This window comes from Pseudophryne corroboree, chromosome 2 (assembly GCF_028390025.1).
Source record: "Pseudophryne corroboree isolate aPseCor3 chromosome 2, aPseCor3.hap2, whole genome shotgun sequence".
Classification (NCBI taxonomy): domain Eukaryota; kingdom Metazoa; phylum Chordata; class Amphibia; order Anura; family Myobatrachidae; genus Pseudophryne; species Pseudophryne corroboree.
Window position 1 is genome coordinate 638,155,701 of NC_086445.1, and position 22,069 is coordinate 638,177,769.

The following is a 22,069-nucleotide window of genomic DNA, read 5'->3' on the forward strand; positions in this document are numbered from 1 at the left end:
TAGAGGTGGAGAGTTGGAGGAAAGTTGGTCTTAAGTTGGTCTGATGTATGACCAGCATTATACCCCTTTCACACTGCCAAAAATAACCTGGTTTTTTGTGCAGTGTGAAAGGGGCCAGGGGAAATAACCTGGGTCGAGCAACCCGGTATTTCAACCCGGGATTAAAGCAGTTTTACACAGGTACGATCCGGGTTGAAGTGCAGTGTAAGCAGGTTCCCGGATCAATGTGACCCACTACCCCTTCACTGTACGGGAACAGGTGAACCCCATCTGAACCCCAAGCGCCACTTCTGCACGTCATGTGGTGACATCATCGACACAGCAATATGCCATGTTGGGGCCATTAACCTGAACGGAGTCGCAAGCGGGTCGCATCCGGGAAGGACCAGTGCATAAGTCATGGGTGCGACCTGCTATACACGATGCAAAAGCGGTATTACTGTATGATCTGTTGATCGAGGCAAAGTTATTGGCCTTGTTGTAGGCTACTATTTTGAAAGTGGTGCACAGCTTAGAGTCTCACAAATTGATCTTTAAGTACAAAAAAAAATCAGCCTTCACCTTCCAAACAGATGATCTTCCTGGAAATTCTCTTTGACACGGAATACATACTATTTACCGGTGGGAGATATGCCAGCTGTCACGATCCCGACACCAGCATCCCACCTGGCAGAATGCCGGCCGCAGGGCGAGTGCCAATAATCCCCTTGTGGGCTCGCTGCGCTCGTCACAGGTTCTATTCTCATTCTATCGGTGTCGTGGACACCCACAAGTAGGAATAGTCACTGTGCACCGGGATTCTGGTGTCGGTATTATGACCACCGGGATTCCGACAGGCGGCAAATTGATTGCTTCCCCTTTGACACAAATCAGCAGAGAGTGTTCTTATCAGAAGACAAAATTGTCTCTCTAAACCAGAGGTTCCCAAACTGTGTGCCGTGGCTCCCTGGGGTGCCTCGGGACACTTGCAGGGGTGCCCTGGGTTGGTGGTCCAGGACCAATTCAAATTATTCATGGTCAATATAATAGGTAAAACCAGTGCTGGTGGCTGCCAGTCATAAAATATGTGGCCAAACAGAAGCAAATCTTGTCCCTCACCACACAACTTACCCTAAGGAGGACATATAAACGCGATCTACTTAATGTAATATTTCTTTCTAAATTTCTCAATAAGAGATGTTCAGCGGGCATTTTTCGTGTTTTGTGTTTTGGTTTTGGATTCGGGTCCGCGGTCGTGTTTTGGATTCGGACGCGTTTTGGCAAAACCACCCTTTCAGGTTTTGTATTCGGGTGACTTGAATAAAACACAAAAACAGCTAAAATCATAGAATTTGGGGGTAATTTTGATCCTATAGTATTATTAACCTCAATAACCATAATTTCCACTCATTTCCAGTCTAATCTGAACACCTCACAATATTATTTTTAGTCCTAAAATTTGCACAGAGGTCCCTGGATGACTAAGCTAAGCGACCCAAGTGGCTGGCACAAACACCTGGCCCTTCGAGGAGTGGCACTGCAGTGTCAGACAAAATCACTGGAATTAAATGGCAGTAATGTCGGGAATTATATCAAATGGCACTACCACTGGACATATACGGAAGTGTCAGACAGGATGGCAATTTAAAAAAAATAGTCCCCAAACAGCACATGATGCAAAGAAAAGAGAAAAAGAGGTGCACTGACACTGAGCACTGACCAGTGATTCTGAGCACTGATGATACTGCTGAGCAGTGATACTGAGCACTGATGATACTACTGAGCAGTGATACTGAGAACTGACACTGAGCAGCACGATGTAGCACAAGACACTGAGCACTGACCAGTGATACTGAGCACTGATGATACTACTGAGCAGTGATACTGAGCACTGATGATACTACTGAGAACTGACACTGAGCAGCGCGATGCAGCACAAGACACTGTACTAGTATTAGTATTAGTGAGCAGCACAAAAGCACTCTGGAATTGTCACCCCCCAGATACCACTGTGACTGGAATGATGATGACCGATGCACAGTCACAGGACACTACTACCACAGCACCCTACAGCAGCAAGATGCAGCACAAGACACTGTACTAGTATTAGTAATGTATTACTGAGCAACACGATGCAGCACAAGACAATGGGGGTAATTCTGTGCAGAGAGAGTTAAGGCCAGTACTCACTGGCCGATGTCAGAGAGATGTGTGCTGAGCGAACCGCTCAGCACACATCTCTCCCGGCGCTCAGCACAGCGCGATCTGTGCTGAGCGTGCGGGGGGAGACGGGGGGGCCGCTCACTTCACCCAGCGGGTGAAGTGAGCGACCCGCTAGATTGGCCTGCATGCAGGCCAATCTAGCAGCAGCGATAGCGATGCGCGGGGCTGCGCATCGCTATCGCTGAGGGGGCTACACACGGAGCGATCGTGCTTAAAATCTAAGCAATCTAGTCAGATTGCTTAGATTTTAAGCAGCGATCGCTCCGTGAGTACCCCCCTTTAGATTTGGGTGTGGTGTGTTCAATCTGCAATCTAAATTGCAGTGTAAAAATAAAAGCAGCCAGTATTTACCCTGCACAGAAACAAAATAACCCACCCAAATCTAACTCTCTCTGCACATGTTATATCTGCCTCCCCTGCAGTGCACATGGTTTTGCCCAACTGCTAACAAAAATCCTGCTGCGATCAACTCAGAATTACCCCCAATGAGCACTGATGATACTACTGAGAACTGACACTGAGCAGCACGATGCAGCACAAGACACTGTACTAGTATTAGTGAGCAGCACAAAAGCACTCTGGAATTGTCACCCCCCAGATACCACTGTGACTGGAATGATGATGACCGATGCACAGTCACAGGACACTACTACCACAGCACCCTACAGCAGCAAGATGCAGCACAAGACACTGTAGTAGTATTACTGAGCAGCACGATGCAACACAAGACAATGAGCACTGATACTGAGAACTGACACTGAGAGAACGTAGTCACATCCTCTCTGTACTCTCTACAATGCCTGAGTGAAAATGGCGGCGACGCACGGCTCTTTATATGGAATCCGAATCTCGCGAGAATCCGACAGTGGGATGATGACGTTTTGCCTCGTTTGGGTTCGGAACCGTGTTTGACACGTGGAGTTCGGTAGGGTTCGGTTCTTGGCGAACCGAACCCGCTCATCTCTAGTTTAAATCTAGAAAATATAAAGTCTCACAATTTATTAATAACCAACTACTAGACTTTCTCCAGAGATGTGTCTATCTGTTCACTTGTAACTGAGCAGTCACACCCTCAACAGAAATTCGCCATCTAGAACTGAAAAATTCTAACAACTTATGTCAGCCTATAAGACTGGGGTATATTGATGTTTGGCAGATTCAATTAGCACCGAACTGGCCAAGGCCACAGTACACATATAAATTAAGCATGTCAGAGGTCCTAGGGTGGTCCATGTCTAAAAAAACCAAATCTGCAGGGTCTGGAAGGGGGTCTCAGGCCTCTCTCTCTCTCTCTCTTTTTTTTTTTTTTTTTTGTTATCTTCATATTATTCTCTCTTTTACATGATGGGCAGACCTTCATTCAGGGAGTGATGCATGTGTAACCTTTATATATTATCCTCAATAGCTCCTCGGAAACTCAACCTGGGGCTGCTTCCTTTACACTCCATTAGAACCATTTAAATCAGTGGAGTTAGAGTTCCACAACTGGAAGACCGTTTCCTAGCAGTCTTTTGGTAGCTTGTTGGCTATTTTCATTGCTAGAAGAATTTTGGAGCTGCAGTTTCTGTCTTGTAGGTCCATCGGGATTTCTCATCTTAATGAAGACAGAGCTGTTCTTAGGTCAAACCGTCTTATCAGCCCCAAGTGGTCACCATCAGTACTGTCACAGAAGGCTTCCGAAACCCCAGTGACAGACCCCGGCTCTTACTCATCTGGATGCTGTTGGGTCATTCTTGCTGCGTACAGGGGATCCATCGGCTGCTGTTGCTGCTGGATCCTGGTGTTCCTGTCAGTGGCTGCATGTGGTGGATGCAGATAGTTCTAGCATTTCTCATGGTAGGGATTACACTGCTGTCGGAGTATGGGTGCCACCATGTTGCTAAGGGTCAGCTAACTGCTGCATCACCAGTGTGGCTACTGAATCAAGGCACCTACCTCTCCCAGCCAATCTGGACCATAAAGGGAATTTCAGAAGCACTGGTCAATTTCCAGTGCAACGTTGTTCACCGTAAGCTCTGTGTCCAGACTCTCTGTGCTTCTCAGTGTTTATTCCCTGAGTTCATCACTAAGGAAGCTAGTTTATATCCTGGTTCCAACCCAGTCCAGTGTAAGTCTGGTTCCAACAAGGTCCAGTGCAAATCCAGTACCAGCCTGGTTCAGAATTATTCTGATTTAAGGCCAGTACAGTGCAAGTTTAGTTCCAGTTTTATCCAGAGTGTTCCTGTTCTATCTCCGGATTCACAAAATAATCTCTGCTTTAAAGATTGTACTACCAAGATCTTCAAGTCTCAAACCAAGTATTCCATTGGTCGCTGAATTCCAACAGGACCAAATCCTGTTGCAACTAGTAGTGCCTTCCAGTTGCAGTACATGTAGTTCCCTGGGAGAGCCATCCTCTCCAGTTGACACTCCCAATACATGCAAAGGAACTTTATCAAGACAGCTAGTTTCCTCCATATGGTCTCATCTCTTACTTCAACCTCTTAACCCAGTCCGAGTTCACAAACCCCTACCAGAGTGACAAGTGCATTGTAATTCCAGCCTTACAGCAGCTTATTATTATTATTATTATATTTTATTTATAAGGCGCCACAAGTGTTTCGCAGCGCCGTACAAAGGACAGTACAGGGAGACAAAACATTACAGTAAATAAATAACAAAAATAGAGTACAGGTAACAGAGCACCACAATTCTGGAGGAGCAGCCTCAGGACTAGGTTATGCATCGGAAAGGCACTCTTTGATGAATAGCTGGGTTTTCAGTGCCCGTTTGACGTTTTGCAAGGTCGGGGAGCGTCTAATGGAGCGGGGGAGTGGGTTTCACTGAAGGGGTGCAGCACCGGCAAAATCTTGAACTCGAGTATGGGAAGCAATGATCAGGGTAGAGGAAAGGCGATGGTCATTGGCCGACCGTAGGGAGCGGGATGGAGTATGAAGGGAGAGGAAGTTGGAGATGTAGGAAGCACTGGAATTAGAGATGGCCTTGTATGTGAGGGTGAGGAGTTTGAAGAGGATTCTGTAGGGGAATGGGAGCCTGTGCAGATTTTGTTGAAGGGGCGTGGCAGATATGGAGTGGCAGGAGAGGAAGATAAGCCTAGCTGCGAAGTTGAGGGGAGCAAGATGGGAACAAGTGAGGCAAGTGAGGAGAATGTTGCAGTAGTCGAGGTGTGAGATGACCAGTGAGTGGATGATAAGTTTAGTTGCACTCTGGGAGAGAAATGGCCTGATGCAAGCAATGTTGCATAGCTGGAACTGACAGGATCTTGTCAGAGCTTGGATGTGGGGTGCAAAGGAGAGGAAGGAGCCAAGAGTGACGCCCAAGCAGCGGAGTTGGGGAATGGGGGAGATGATGGTGTTGTCAACAGTGATAGAGATATTGGCAGGGGGTGTTACTCTGGCTGGGGGAAAGATAATGAGTTCAATTTTGTCCATGTTGAGCTTCAGAAAGAGCTCAGACATCCAGGAGAGGATGGCGGAGAGGCAGCTGCAAACCTGAGAGAGGACAGAGAGTGACAGATCAGGAGAGGAGAGGTGAGGTAGAGTTGTGTGTCATCAGCATAGAGGGGGTATTGGAGGCCAAAGTTGTTAATGTGCGCACCCAGGGAAGAGGTGTACAGGGAGAACAGAAGGGGGCCGAGGACAGAACCCTGAGGGACACCAACAGGAAGGATGGAAGGGTGTGAGGTGGTGCTGGAGGCAGACACAGAAAAGGAGCAGTTAGTGAGGTAAGAGGTAAACCAGTCAAGGACAGTGCTAGAGAGGCCAATGTGTTGGAGTGTGCGGAGGAGGAGAGGATGAGCCATGGTGTCAAAGGCAGCAGAGAGGTCCAGAAGGATAAGCATGGAGAAGTGGCCCCTGGATTTGTCCGAAAGCAGGTCATTGTTGACTTTCACCAGGGCAGTCTCAGTGGAGTGGAGTGGGCGAAAGCCAGATTGTAGTGGAGTTGTCAGAGAGGTAACTTGTGAGATGGCTGTAGGCCAGTCGTTCAAGTAGTTTGGAGGCGAATGGGAGAATAGAGATGGGGCGGTAGCTAATGGGTGATGAAGGGTCGAGGTTGGATTTTTTGAGAATAGGTTAGACCAGAGCATGTTTGAATGGTGAGGGAAAGATGCCGGTAGAGTGTGATTGGTTGAAGATGTGAGCAAGGTGGGAACAGGCAATGGGGGAGACGGAGCGGAGAAGACGGGGGTCCAGGGGACAGGTTGAGGAGGGGGGGGGGGGGGGATAAGATGAGGGAGTGGACTTCCTTGCCTGTAGTGGGACAGAAGGAGGATAGGCTGGGATAGATGGAGGGGAAGTATGATGGGGGCAGGGGGGCAGCAGAGGGGTGACGGGAGGAGATATTGTGTCAGATTTCCTCAATCTTGGAGATGAAGAAGGAGTCAAAGTCAGTGGCAGTGAGGGAGGATGGGAGGGGAGGAGGAGGGGGGCGAAGAAGAGTGTTGAAAGTTTCAGAGACGGCGTGGACTGGAGGATTGAGAAGAGATAAGTACTTGGAAAAAGGATTGCTTGGCGAGGGAAAGGGCAGAGCTGTAGGAGGAGAGAATAAACTTGAAATGGAGGAAGTCCACCAGAGAGTGAGATTTCCTCCAGAAGGGTTCAGTGGAGCGTGAACATTTGTGTAAGAAATGTGTTAGTTTGGTGTGCCAGGGTTGGGTTTAGAGCGATGGAGGGGGACAGAGGAGAGGGGGGGGGGGGGCACAGAGTCGAGAGCAGAGGTTAGGGAAGAGTTATAGAAGGAGGCTGCCTGGTTGGGACAAGTCATGGTGGAGAGAGGAAAGTCTCAAGGGAGGACAGGATAGCGTGGTCGAGAGACCCGAAATTGCATCTGGTGGTATTGGATCTGGGCGTGGAGAGGAGGAAGGAGGATGAGAGGGTGAAAAAAAGCAGATGGTGGTCAGAGAGAGGGAAGGAAGAGTTTGAGAAATCAGAGATCACATCGGTGGGTGAAGACAAGGTTGAGGGAGTGGCCGAGATTGTGATTAGTGGTGGAGGTCCAATGAGAAAGTCCAAAGGAGGAGGAAAGGGCAAGAAGATTAGTGGAAACTGCATTAGTGATGTCAATAGGGATGTTAAAGTCACCGAGGATGATAGAGGGGAGTTCGGAGGAGAGAAAGTGGGGAAGCCAGGCAGCAAAGTTATCAAGGAAAGGTGAACAGCGGCAGGGGGGCGGTAGATCACTGCCACAAGGAGGTGAATGAGATAGAAGAGGCGGATAGTGTGGACCTCAAGAGGTGGAAAAAGGTGAGGGAGGGCTCGGGTGGGATGACACGAAAGGTGCAGTTTGGGGGGAGAAGGATGCCCACTCCTCCACCCTGGTGGTCATCAGGTAAGACCGACTGGGTGAAGGAGAGGCCTCCATAGGAGAGGGCAGCAGGGGAGGTTGTGTCAGAGGAGGAGAGCCAGGTGTCAGTGATGGTGAGAAGGTTAAGAGTGGGAGATGAAGAGGTTGTGGATAGTTGGTAGCTTGTTGCAGATTGATCTAGCATTCCAGAGTGCACAGGAGAAAGGAAGTGAAGGGACATGGGAGATGGGGATCAGGTTGGCTGGGTTCTGAATGCATGTGGGTGGTCTGGAAAGGATGGGGAGTGTGACCTAGCAGTGAGGATTGGTATGGGACAGGATCAAGGAGCCATAATTCCAGTACAGTAGTGTTGTTCAGAGGAATAATATAGAATGGAGTGGGTGTAATATAGAATAGACAATGAGAAGGGGGGGAGCAGGGCCGGCTCTAGGCATGTTCGAATAGAGCGGCCGCGCAGGGCGCCACCCTTAATGGGCGCCGCGCGCTGGCGCCGCCATATTCGAACATGCAGCCGGCCCTGGTCACTGCAGGCGCTTGTGTGCACTGTACGCGCTGAGCGGCGCCGGTATCTAACATCAGACGCCGGCGCAGCGCACACAGCGCACACAAGCGCCTTGGACGCTTCCTGGCCGGCCGCCCTCCCGCCCGCACCCGGCCCCGCACCCGCCCACCCGCACGCCTGCCCGGACCCGGACAGCAGTAAGGATGGCACTGTGGGGGCATTTATCTAGCACTGTGGGGGCATTTATCTGGCACTGGGGGCATTTGTCTGGCACTGTGGGGACATTTGTCTGGCACTGGGGGCATTTGTCTGGCACTGTGGGGACATTTATCTGGCACTGGGGGCATTTGTCGGGCACTGGGGGCATTTATCTGGCACTGTGGGGGCATTTATCTGGCACTGTGGGGCGCACTGTGGGGGCATTTATCTGGCACTGTGGGGACATTTGTCTGGCACTGGGGGCATTTGTCTGGCACTGGGGGCATTTGTCTGGCACTGGGGGCATTTATCTGGCACTGTGGGGACATTTATCTGGCACTGGGGGCATTTGTCTGGCACTGTGGGGACATTTATCTGGCACTGTGGGGGCATTTATCTGGCACTGGGGGCATTTGTCTGGCACTGTGGGGACATTTGTCTGGCACTGTGGGGACATTTGTCTGACACTGGGGGCATTTATCTGGCACTGTGGGGACATTTATCTGGCACTGTGGGGACATTTATCTGGCACTGTGGGGGCATTTGTCTGGCACTGTGGGGACATTTATCTGGCACTGTGGGGCGTACTGTGGGGGCATTTATCTGGCACTTTGGGGACATTTATCATTTTATCTGGCACTGTGGGGACATTTATCTGGCACTGTGGGGGCATTTATCTGGCACTGTGGGGGCATTTATCTGGCACTGTGGGGGCATTTATCTGGCACTGTGGGGGCATTTATCTAGCACTGTGGGGGCATTTATCTAGCACTGTGGGGGCTTTTCTGTATCTACATATCTGGCACTGTGTGGCCATTTATGTATTTGGCATTGCTGGGGGGCATGTCATGTGTTGCTGGCACTGCTGGGGGGCATGTCATGTGTAGCTGGCACGGCTGGGGAGCATATCATGTAGTGTTCCCGCTAGGCGTCTGTGGCTAGGCAAAGTGTCTAACGTGCTCTACCTGGCGCAAAGTGTCTAACGTGCTCTGCCTGGCGCAAAGTGTCTAACGTGCTCTGCCTGGCGCAAAGTGTCTAACGTGCTCTGCCTGGCGCAGTGTGTATTAACTGCACTACTGTGTGGTGTAATGCGAATTGCCACTATTATGTGGCCACGCACCTTCCCCACGAAGCAACGCCCCTAAATTTTTGCTGCGCGCCTTCGGCGCGCACTGTCCATGCTTTGCCATGTAGGTAGATGAGCACCAAGCATTACAGTACGTACGTCATTTTGCCCTCCTAACTTAAAAATGTGCCCTCCCTGCCCTAAAAAGTGAACACTATCGTGTAACTGGCACTGCTAGGGGGGCATATTGTGTGTAGCTGGCACTGCTGGGGGGCATATCATGTCTATCTGACACTATACTGGAGACATTGTGTGTAAGGAACACTACTGTGGCTGTTATGTGTGAGGCTGCTAATTGTGTGCGTAGAGGGTGTGTGAAAATATATTTATTTATAGTCTAATAATATGAAGTTATGAGGCCACGCCCACTTTCCAAGAGGCCACGCCCACTTTTCCTGGAGCGCGCGCGGAGGGGGGCGCTTTGACATGTTTTCGCTCAGGGTGCTAGTAGGCCTGGAGCCGGCCCTGGGGGGGAGGGGAGGGTTGTAAAAGCAAAGACAGTGCAAACAGGAATTATTGGGAAATAATGGAAGGAATGGAAGGCTGAGATTGTTACACAGTGGATGTAGATAGTGTATCTGAGAAACAGAAAGCAATGCATGAGAGCATTAGTGCTTTTAGTTATTCAGACAGGGAGTTCAGTGTCCAGGATGTGCAGTCTGCAGGCGTTGGTGGTAGTGGATTAGGAAACTCACTGTAGTATGTTAATTGCAGTTCTTTTTGTGGAGGTGGGGAAGATAGTCTGCTGTCCTTCTGTTTCTCTTACGTCCTAGAGGATGCTGGGGTCGACATTAGTACCATGGGGCATAGACGGGTCCACCAGCAGCCATTGGCACTTTAAGAGTTTGAGAGTGTGGGCTGGCTCCTCCCTCTATGCCCCTCCTACCAGACTCCGTTTAGAAAATGTGCCCGGAGGAGCCGGTCACAGCTAGGGGAGCTCTCCAGACCTTTTCTAGTAAAATGTTGGTTTTTTTTTATAGAGTTTTTTTATTTTACGGGGAGGCTGCTGGCAACAGCCTCCCTGCAGCATGGGACTAAGGGGGGGAGTAGTGTCCGCCCTGCGGAGTCTGAGCCACTTACTCCGCTGACAGGACACTGAGCTCCTGAGGGGTCAGATCGTTCCCCGCCGCAGGGGATCGCTCGCCCCCGCAGCATGCCGCCACCCCCTTACAGAGCTGAAGGATCGGTGGCGAGTGAGGCACCGAACCCCCTAGCAAGCGGGGGGCCGGTGTGAAGATGGTGGCAGCAGGGTAAGAGCGCAGTATTAACTGCGCTCCGGAAGGCTCAGCGGTACATGGTGCAGCGCTGTGAGGGGCGCCCTGAGCCAGCGCTACACCCTACACTGGTCTAAAAGCCTGTCGGGGTCCCCGGATCTCAGCCAGCACTCAATCCTCAGGCCAGTATAATTCTGTGAAGACAGCGCCATTTTGGGGGCGAAGCTTCTCCTTAGAGCAGACCCAGCAGCGTTCAGCGCCATTTTCCTGCCTGCACAGCACTGATCAGGAGAAACAGGTCCCTCCACAGCAACTCCAGCTATCTGTACACGGTACCAGGGGGTTGTAGAAGGGAAGGGGGGAGGCTGCAATACGACTGTGTGTCCTATTGAGGTGCACAGTCAGTGCTGAAAATGGATCTCCCTTTGGTTAGAAGCACTGTGTGTGGGTTAGCTCCAATCTCTGTGTCATTCTTGCCATTCTTGGGGGGGAAACTCTGTCTGCTCTCCCCTGTGTGTGTGTGGAGTGTTTGGTGGTCTCCTTTAGCTATGTCCAGGGACACTGTGTCATATGCTGCAGAGGATATGTCGTCCCAGGATGATCCCATTCCATGTAATCAGGATAGCACTGGTTTAGCACAGATTCCAGCAAGGGAACCTGAGTGGTTTTCCTCTATCAAATCTTGTATTTCTCAGATCTCAGACAGGGTTGTAAGTAATGAATCTACAACCCAGGTATTACAGAACTCTATGGCAGTATGGCCCGATTCTGGTACCTCAGGATGCTCCGCTATATAACCCCACAAACGTAAGCTTGTTCATGTCACGCAAGATGACACGGATACCGATTCTGACACCACAGACGTAATGGGGATGTGTTGCGGGGGTCTGCCTCTCTTGCAAAGGGAATGCAATTGATGATAGAGGCTATCAGGGATGTGTTGAATATTAATGATACCACACCTGATCAGGTTGAGGAGGCTTTTTTCACTGAAAATAAGAAAGCCTTGCTAACCTTCCCTGCGTCAAAGGAATTAAATGCTATATTTGAGAAAGCATGGGAAAACCCTGAGAAAAAATTCCAGATACCTAAAAGGGTCCAGGTGGCATTCCCTTTCCCTGAGGAGGGTAGAAAAAAATGGGAAAACCTGACAATTGTTGACGCATCTGTGTCCAGACTCTCAAAAAAGGTGGTTTTGCCTGTTCCCGGGATCTACCGCCTTAAAGGAGCCAGCTGATTGCAAAATTGATAATACACTTAAATCAATGTACACTGCTTCAGGGGCCATATTACGTCCCACTATTGCTAGTGAATGGATTGCAAGAGCTATAGTAAAGTGGTCGGCTTCCTTACTAGAGGATTTGGATACGATGGATAGAGGTGATTTTGAATTATTTTTGCGTAACATTCACAATTCAGCAGGTTTTATGGTAGAATCCATGAAAGACCTGGGTTCCATGGCTGCGGGATACTCTTCCATGTCTGTTTCAGCTTGTCGGGGACTGTGGCTGCGCCAGTGGTTGGCCGACGCGGAATCTAGGAAAAGCGTGGAGTCCGTACCCTATACACAGGTCAGGCTCTCTTTGGGGAAGCTTTGGATGCGTGGATATCCACAGCTACAGCGGGTAAGTCTCCGTTTCTTCCCTCAGCTGCAACTGCTTCGAAGAAATCCTTTTCTTCATCAGCATCACAGTCCTTTCGGCCTAACAAGCCTAGAAAGGCCAAACCGTTCAATACCTTCTTTAGGGGAGGTCGAGTAAAATCCAGGAAACCTGCTGCCACAGGTTCCCAGGAACAAAAGCCTGCTTCAGGTACGCCAAAGTCCTCCGCATGACGGTGGACCGCGCGGCCTGGAGGTGGGGCCAGTGGGAGCGAGACTCAGACAGTTCAGTCACGTCTGGGTATCGTCCGGCCTGGATCCCTGGGTGATAGATATTGTGTCCAAGGGATACAGGCTGGAATGTCAAAATCTCCCTCCTCACCGATTTTTCAAATCAGGCCTGCCAGTTCTACTGCTAGACAGAACTGTCCTACAAGAGGCTGTCCAGAAGTTGGTGGAGGCACAGGTCATTGTGTCAGTTCCTCCTCATCTGCAAACCACAGGTTACTATTCAAACCTTTTCGTGGTACCGAAATCCGGATGGTTCGGCCAGGCCCATTCTGAACCTAAAATCACTGAACCCCTTTCTAAAGGAGTTCAAGTTCAAAATGGAGTCTCTCTGGGCGGTGATATCAGGTTTGGTAGAGGGGGAATTCCTGGTTTCCCTGGTATCAAGGATTCTTACCTCCACATTCCGATTTGGCTGCCGCGTCAGGCTTATCTCCGTTTCGCATTACTGGACTGTCATTTCCAGTTCCAGGCCCTGCCATTCGGCCTCTCAACAGCACCAAGGGTGTTCATAAAGGTGATGGCAGAGATGATGGTTCTCCTCCGCAAACAAGGGGTGAACATCATTTCATATCTGGACGATCTGCTAATAAAGGCATCGTCCAAGGAGAGGCTGTTGCAGTCCATTGTTCTCACAACCCAACTACTCAGACTCCACGGTTGGATTCTGAACCTTACAAAATCACATTTGGAACCAACACAGAGGTTGTATTTTCTAGGGATGATCCTAGACACAGAAGTGCAGAGGGTGTTTCTCCCGCAGGAAAAGGCGTTGGTGATACAAACAATGGTCTGGGATGTCCTGAAGCCAGCCCGGGTGCCAGTTCATCAATGCATTTACCTTTTGGGAAATATGGTGGCCTCTTACGAGGCTCTCCAGTACGGGAGGTTCCATGCTCGGGCCTTCCAACTGGATCTCCTGGACAAGTGGTCAGGATCTCATCTCCATATGCACCAGAGGATTCGTCTGTAGCCAAAGGCCAGGGTTTCACTCCTCTGGTGGCTCCAATTGTCTCACTTTCTGGAGGGCCGCAGGTTCGCGATTCAGGACTGGGTCCTTCTAACCACGGATGCGAGCCTCTGGGGCTGGGGCGCAGTCACTCAGGGGGAAACCTTCCAAGGAAGGTGGTCAAGTCTGGAGGCTGGCCTGCCGATCAACCTCCTGGAACTAAGAGCCGTCTACAACAGTCTTCTTCAGCCGGCCCATCTTCTAAAAAATCGGCAGCACTCGTTATTAGGCGCAAGTTTCCTCAAAATACTGAACACTTGAAATAAGATAATTGTAATTGCAGCTCTCAGCAGGTGATTTGGATTGTCACCTAATTAAAAACAATATTATTAAGATAGATGAGAGCGCAAATGCAATTAGTAAAAATGTATATACTTTAATAAATGCACATAATTTATAAAACAAAATATAAATTTATCTAAAAAGTCATAATACTTGACACAGCCCAGAAAGGTTCCACATAATCTTAATGATCCGGTAATTGACTGTAAATCAATCGCTGTCTCATAAATTGATTGCCTTTTCCACTGTATTTGGATAAAGTTCCACAGAGTGTTAATATAGGCCCTCATTCCGAGTTGATCGGTCGCAAGGCGAATTTAGCAGAGTTACACACGCTAAGCCGCCGCCTACTGGGAGTGTATCTTAGCATCTTAAAATTGCGACCGATGTATTCGCAATATTGCGATCACAAACTACTTAGCAGTTTTAGAGTAGCTCCAGACTTACTCTGCCTGTGCGATCAGTTCAGTGCTTGTCGTTCCTGGTTTGACGTCACAAACACACCCAGCGTTCGCCCAACCACTCCCCCGTTTCTCCGGCCACTCCTGCGTTTTTTCCGGAAACGGTAGCGTTTTCAGCCACACGCCCATAAAACGCAGTGTTTCCGCCCAGTAACACCCATTTCCTGTCAATCACATTACGTTCGCCGGAGCGATGAGAAAGCCGTGAGTAAAAATACTTTCTTCATAGCAAAGATACTTGGCGCAGTCGCAGTGCGAATATTGCGCATGCGCACTAAGCGGAATTTCACTGCGATGCGATGAAAAATACAGAGCGAACGACTCGGAATGAGGGCCATAGTGTTTTAAGGATGATTTTCTAATGCTCACCGCTGCTGGAGTTCAATAGCAATAAACTTCCCAATGTCTGATGCAGCGGGGGGAGGGAGAACATACACTTCTCTGGATCCAAGTGCCGTGTAGAGAGAGGGAGAGCAGCTGTCAGCAGCACCGCTCGCAGTGTCCCTGCCAGCCCGTGGTCTGAGCTCCACAGACGGCAACGGGCTGATGAGATGTTTCACAGGACGCACACAGGAGAGGGCGTGGCTGCGGGCTGGCGGTGGAACAATGGAGGCAGAGACCGGAGCAATGATGTGGACCTCACAGGGGTAGCCTTTACGCGTTTCTCCGCTGTCACAATGTAGCGGTTTCCTCACAGTGGTAGCCTTTACGCGTTTCACAGGACGCACACAGGAGAGGGCGCGACTGCGGGCTGACGGTGGAACAATGGAGGCAGAGACCGGAGCAATGATGTGGACCTCACAGGGGTAGCCTTTACGCGTTTCTCCGCTGTCACAATGTAGCGGTTTCCTCAGAAGGAGTGGGGTCTCCATCCGCAGGTGTTCATGGAAATAACAGACCTTTGGGGGTTAACCCAAATAGATATGATGGCCTCTCGTCTCAACAAGAAGCTTCAACGCTATTGTTCCAGGTCGAGTGACCCACAAGCAGTGGCAGTGGATGCCCTGGTGTCTTCATGGGTGTTTGTTTCAGTCGGTGTACATGTTTCCACCACATCCACTCATTCCAAGAGTTCTAAAGCTCGTAAGGAGAACAAGAGTTCAAGCGATCCTCATTGCTCCAGACTGGCCAAGGGCTTGATACGCGGACCTTCTGAATCTCTTGCAGGAAGAGCCGAGGCCTCTTCCTCTTCGGGAGGACCTGCTACAGCAGGGGACGTTCGCCTATCAAGACTTACCGCGGCTATGTTTAATGGCATGGAAGTTGAGCGCCTGATACTTGCTCTGAAAGGCATTCCGAACAAAGTCATTCCTACCCTAATACAGCATAGGAAAGGAGTAACGTCTAAGCATTACCATCGTATTTGGAAGAAATATGTCTCTTGGTGTGAATCCAACACCTTAACGTGGTGTTGCAGTTTCTCCAGTCGGACTGGTTTGAGCCTCTACAGAAGGTTGAGGTCAAATTTCTTACATGGAAGGCTGTCACGTTGTTGGCCTTAGCTTCTGCTAGACGTGTGCCAGAATTGGGGGCTTTGTCCTGTAAAAGCCCTTACTTGATCTTCCACGAAGATAGAGCTGAGCTCAGAACACGTCAGCAGTTTCTTCCGAAGGTTGCGTCGGCATTTCATATCAACCAACCTATTGTGGTGCCAGTGGCTACTGACTCCTCAGTTTCATCAAAGTCCTTGGATGTTGTGAGTGCTTTGAAAATCTATGTGAAGAGGACTGCTGGATTAGATTCACTATCCAACATGCGTATTCTACGGCAGGATTGCCGTGTCCAAAATCTGTTAAGGCCCACTCTACTCGTAAGGTGGGGTCTTCCTGGGCGGCTGCCCGGGGTGTCTCGGCTTTACAACTTTGCCGAGCGGCAACTTGATCTGGGTCGAACACGTTTGCTAAGTTTTACAAGTTTGATACTTTGGCCTCTGATGACCTGAAGTTCAGTCAATCAGTTCTGCAGGAGCCTCCGCGCTCTCCCTCCCATTCTGGGAGCTTTGGTACATCCCCATGGTACTAATGTGGACCCCAGCATCTTCTAGGACATAAGAGAAAACAGGATTTTGGTTACCTACCGGTAAATCCTTTTCTCGTAGTCCGTAGAGGATGCTGGGCGCCCGCCCAGCGCTTCGTTTTCCTGCAACCGTTATCTGGTTCAGTACATCTTTGTTTAGTTATGTACTGCATTGTTACTTGGTAAGTAATGTTTCAGCGATTGCTGAGTGTTTCAAGCTAGTTAGCTTGATGTGCCTTGTATGTGTGAGCTGGTATGAATCTCTCCACTATCTGTGTTAAATCCTTCTCTCGAAGATGTCCGTCTCCTTGGGCACAGTTTCTAGGCTGAGTCTGGTAGGAGGGGCATAGAGGGAGGAGCCAGCCCACACTCTCAAACTCTTAAAGTGCCAATGGCTCCGGGTAGACCCATCTATACCCCATGGTACTAATGTGGACCCCAGCATCCTCTACGGACTACGAGAAAAGTATTTACCGGTAGGTAACCAAAGTCCTATTTTTTCCTCCGGTCTATCTCCGATGTTAATAGTAATATTATCCTCTTACTTTATGCTAACATTCTTCACAGCTAAGCAACATGTAAAAGTTGCAGGAGTGAGAGATAAAGTCCAGTTACCTAAGTGATTTCATATAGGCATGTAAAAGTTGCAATAGTGAGAGATAAAGGGGGATATTCAATTATCCGCAAATTCGCGGCAATTTTGCGCCCGAAAATTTTTCGCGCCAATCGGACGAAAATTGCTGCGAAAACGCTCCGTTTTTCGACCTATTCAATTCCGACCGGGTTTCACGTGAAAATTCTTGCAGTGAAAAGTGCAGGTGAAAATGGGGAAATCAGCCTGTACCCCAAAAAATGCTAAACTAACATAGGAAAACAGAAGAGAAGTGTGTTAGAGATCACATTAGAGCGTTTTTGGGGACTTAAATTGTGTGAAATGGCTGTTATATGCATTTTTTTTTAAAATGCAAAAAAATTATAGAAAGCAATTTTTTTTTAGCAAAATAAATGCTCTCATTAAATTTTGGGTACATGAAAATGGGTATGAGTATATATTTGGGTCATTTTAGGGTACTTTAAAAAAAAGTGGAAACAGACCGATTACTCCCATCTGCAAGCCTAAAAAACACCTGTCCCACTCATAAAGCACCCCAATATACCTGTCCCATACCTTGAACCCCAATTTCCATGACTTTTTACTTTTTCACCCCAAAAATGACATGTCATTATTGGCCAATTAAAAATAATTAAAAACTTCAACGTGCCTAATTAGTCATTAAGGGGGGTGTCCCAGGAGTTCTGTACCATATCCAAACATTTTTACCTTAAAATAGTGACTTTTCCCAACTTTTCACCTGCTTCAGAGAAGGTGAAGTGAAATTAGTGAAAAAATGATCACCGATAAGTTTTCACGGAAAATTGAATAGGCTGTAATTGCGTTTCACGTGAAAAGTCCGTTTTTTCACCCGAAAACCGGACTTTTCACATAAAAAGTTCGTTATCACTGCTAATTGAATATACCCCAAAGTCCTGTTACCTGAGGAAGAGAAAGAGAAGATAGGGGTCACACCAGCTGAAGCATCTCCGGTCTATCTCCGATGTTCATATTAATATTATCCTCATACTTTACGCTTACATACTTCACAGCTAAGCGACTTTACAGCCAGAGGCTTTGCAGCCTAACATGTATCTAGAGAATGGGGCCTATTTGGAAGTTGTAAGGACAATGAGAACCTATGTCCATAGGCCCTGGGATTTGTGAAGAACCAGTGAACTACTGGTTCTTTTATGATGCCAACAAGAGAGTTAGCCAGCCTAAATACACAGTTGCCAAGTGGGTCACTTCAGTAATTCATCATGCTTACCTTGGGGCAGGACATCTGTCCCTAAAAACATTTTGCGCAGAAAAATAAGTGTACTGTCTTGCTGCATGGAGTTCCAGGCTGCAATTAGATGACGGCCCTGCTTTTGTGTGCACTCACATGAGACAGTTTGGGATTAATTCATTGTGTAAGCATCCTTATGGAATAAGGGGAAAATTAGATTTATTTGGATTTATGTTAAATCATTATCTCTGAGAATAGTGACACTGGACATCCGCCCTTAAAATTTTGTTCTCGGATTAAAGTTTAATGTTGTTACTGTAATGTGAAAATACTGTTTGAATCTTTTTTCCCCCTTTGTTTACTCCTGCCCTTTTCACTGTCATAATCTGTTAGATACTCTGGGGCTGATTCTGAGTTGGGAGCAAAGCAAAATAGTAAATGCACTTGAATAAACCATGTTGTACTGCATACTGTACTTTTTGCATATAGGGTAACTATTAGAATATAGCCCACACATGCTGGACAGTTTTTTGGGGTTTTTTTGCACCGCAATTTAGATTTAAATATGGACACACCCCACAAATATAAATTTATCTTCATGTTTTAAATCTGCCCTAACTGCAGTTCAACATAGTTTTGCGATGGTACAAACTTACCGTATATACTCGAGTATAAGTCGACACGAATATAAGCCGAGGCACCTAATTTTACCACAAAAACCTGGGAAAACTTATTGACCCGAGTATAAGCCTAGGGTGGGAAATGCAGCTCTACCCGTACACAGACCTCATAGTGCCAGATATGCCCCACAGTGCCAGATATGCCCCACAGTGCCAGGTTTGCCAGATATGCCCCACAGTGCCAGGTGTGCCAGATATGCCCCACAGTGCTAGATACTTACCCTCCGTCGCTCCCGCGCTGTCTTCTGAAGGAGGGACACGGAGAGCACAGCGCGCGGCTCTCCTGTGTCCCTCCTGCATCTCCGGCGACAGCGGCGTGTGTTAAAGGAAGTGCCGGTTCGTGCACTTCCTTTACCACTCAGACGCCGCCGCCGCTGGAGATGCAGGAGGGACACAGGAGAGCCGCGCGCTGCGCTATCCGTTTCCCTCCTTCAGAAGACAGCGCGGGAGCGACGGAGGGTAAGTATCTAGCACTGTGGGGCATATCTGGCACACCTGGCACTGTGGGGCATATCTGGCACTAAAGCTGACTCGAGTATAAGCCGAGGTGGCTTTTTCAGCACAAAAAAAAGTGCTGAAAAAGTCGGCTTATACTCGAGTATATACGGTACTTGCATTTTTTGCTTAACTTCCAATATAGAATCAGACTCCTTTTGCAAGTGCCCATGTTTTGCATATTGGGAGTCATTCCGAGTTGATCGCTCGCTAGCAGTTTTTAGCAGCCGTGCAAACGCATAGTCGTCGCCTACGGGGGAGTGTATTTTCACTTTGCGTGAGTGCGAACGCCTGTGCAGCAGAGCATCTGCAAACACATTTTGTGCAAAACAAGACCAGGTCTGTGGTTACTTATCCTGTGCAATGATTGCTGCGACGAGTGACTTGGTAATGACGTCAGATACCCACCGAGCAAACGCCCGGCCACGCCTGCATTTTTCCAAACACTCCCAGAAAACGGTCAGTTGACACCCATAAACGCCCTCATCCTGTTAATCTCCTTGCGTTCGGCTGTGCGATTGGAATCGTCGCTAGAACCAGTTCAAAACCACAAAGGACTTCATACCCGTATGACGCGCGTGCACATTGCGCTGCATACGCATGCGCAGATTAGCCGTTTTTTTCAATGATCGCTACGCAGCGAACAACAGCAGTTAGCGATCAACTCTGAATGACCCCCCTTGAACAATGGCCTGCTATTTATTATTATTATTATTATTATTATTATCTTTTACTTCTATAGTGCCAATACATTAAGTAGAGTTGTACAAAGAATGTTTTTTTTCAACCACATCAGTTTCTACCCCAGTGGATCTTACAGAGTAAATGACTTTCCATACAAACACACATGCACACTAGAGTTTATTTTGCCAGATGCAAATTACAGATGTAGCCATGCTCATCTTACTGCTTGCTGCATGGCGTGCCAGGCTGCAACTAATTAATGAATCGATCGCCTGCTGCACATAGTCGCAGCCTGGCACGCCATGCAGCAAGCCATGTTGCAACATTTTGCATCGCAACAAAGATGAGCATGGATACATCTGTAACCTACTAATAACTTTATGAATTTACTTCTCTTCTACTATGTGTTATTATTTTACTTATGTCATTCCTTGTACCTGTGTAGAATGGCGGACTGTCAGTCACCAAATTATTGGTTCTGTTAGTTTAAAAAAATTTAAAGTAAATCTTACTTCATTCCTGAGTGCTTCTATCCTCCTTCCTCAAAACAGGATATTATGGTAACAACTGTATTGATGCATGCGACCTGAATCCATGTAAGCACCAGTCCACATGTGTAAGGCACTTAAATGGCCCATATGGATGTGAATGTGCCTCAGGATTTTATGGCTCACACTGTGAAAACAGGTAAATGAAAACCACTTGAACCCTTTATATATGTATACACTCAGACACATACTACATGTCAAATGTTTTAGAACACCCCGGCAATTCAAATTCACTGAATAATCCAAAATGGTACAGATGTAAGTGGTTACCTGGTAGAGGTTAAAAACACAAGTAGAAACTTAAATAAAAAAGGCCTTTTTCAGCTATCAAGTAATGGGTTAAGAACATGCAGCTATCCTTCAGCAATAAAAAAAAGACTGGCTTGGATCATGTGGCACCACCAGCAGACTAATGAAGACTGGAAGAAGGTCTTCTTGCCCAACTATTAAATGTTTGATTCATTAGGCAAGGTTTTTGTACACTGTCAAGTTGAAAGGATGGGGTTTATGTACTACATTTAGGGCTTTTTCGTGGTGTGTAAAATCTGCCACTTCGGGCTTAAACTTGCTTAGTTAATAAATCTGTTTGACACCAACTCAAACATGAATGAGGAAGAAATCTAGGACTCTCTTGCTGGATCCCAAATCAGTGACTTGGTCTAGTCAGTCAAGGGTTTGTCCTACAGCAAGATAATGACTGAAACATACTTATGTCAGTACTACTTTTGCAGAAAATTACAAGATGGTATGTTTAACTCATGGAATGGCTAGTACAGTCTCCAGACTTAACCCCCATCAAGCTGATTTGGGACTAAGTGGATAGAAGAGAGAAAGCCATGAGTATGTTCAGTGGTTATATCTGCAAAAGGTGGCTACTTTGTTGATTTAGAAAATGTAGATAATATTTAGATAAAATTATTCTTTGATTTCCTTTTTCTTTTAACTTTTTTTTTTAATATGTATTTTAAAACATTTGACAGGTAGTGTGTACACACATATACAGGTATATATACTGAGTGGCCATATTATTTTGACCATTTGATTGTACACAGAGTAGCTATTTCTCAGATAATGCTGCTGGAGGATGTTTGAATCCATATTAAAACAGAAAGGTGAAAGTATGCAGAGACTAATTAAGTGTATCACTACTGAAAGCAACACTATCTGATGGGCTTTGTACGTAGAATGATTATTGGCGCTTGCAGAAGTGGTGTGAGCATTAGCAAAATGGCTGTGTGCTGAATTGTTTGTCTGTGGCAGTAGTACGGAGTGGTCCTGAAGACAAAAACTGGGTCTGAGCACAAGACGTGGTCGGAAACAGCTACTGAATGCTCCAGCGGAACAGAGGGTGGGCAGACTTGTTCAGTCCCACAGACGGGCAACAGTGCATCAAAATATGGATAATCTGAGTCGGGCACCAATTCAGATTGCTTCTCAATGAACAGTATGCTGCAATAATGGTGAAACGCTTCCAGTCTGCTTAGGAACACTGGAATTGGACAGTAAATTATGGGAAATGGGACATGTGGTCAATTACACCATGGATGGGTGAAAATATGCGAAACAGCACAAAAGCTTGGATCATTCTTGCAGCGTCACAACTTCATTCAAGCTGACAGAGACAATGTTATGGGGCA

The 22,069-nt window shown here is 47.7% G+C and overlaps 1 protein-coding gene across 2 annotated transcripts in view; it reads left to right on the forward strand.

Annotated features, from left to right (window-relative positions):
- LOC135041525 (cadherin EGF LAG seven-pass G-type receptor 2-like) overlaps positions 1-22,069 on the forward strand; it is a 407,444-nt gene that overhangs the window by 224,375 nt on the left and 161,000 nt on the right. For both annotated transcript variants that reach the window (XM_063954943.1, XM_063954944.1), the window contains exon 14: positions 20,436-20,571. In XM_063954943.1, the coding sequence (XP_063811013.1) occupies positions 20,436-20,571 (136 nt within the window). The remainder of the gene's footprint in view (positions 1-20,435; positions 20,572-22,069) is intronic.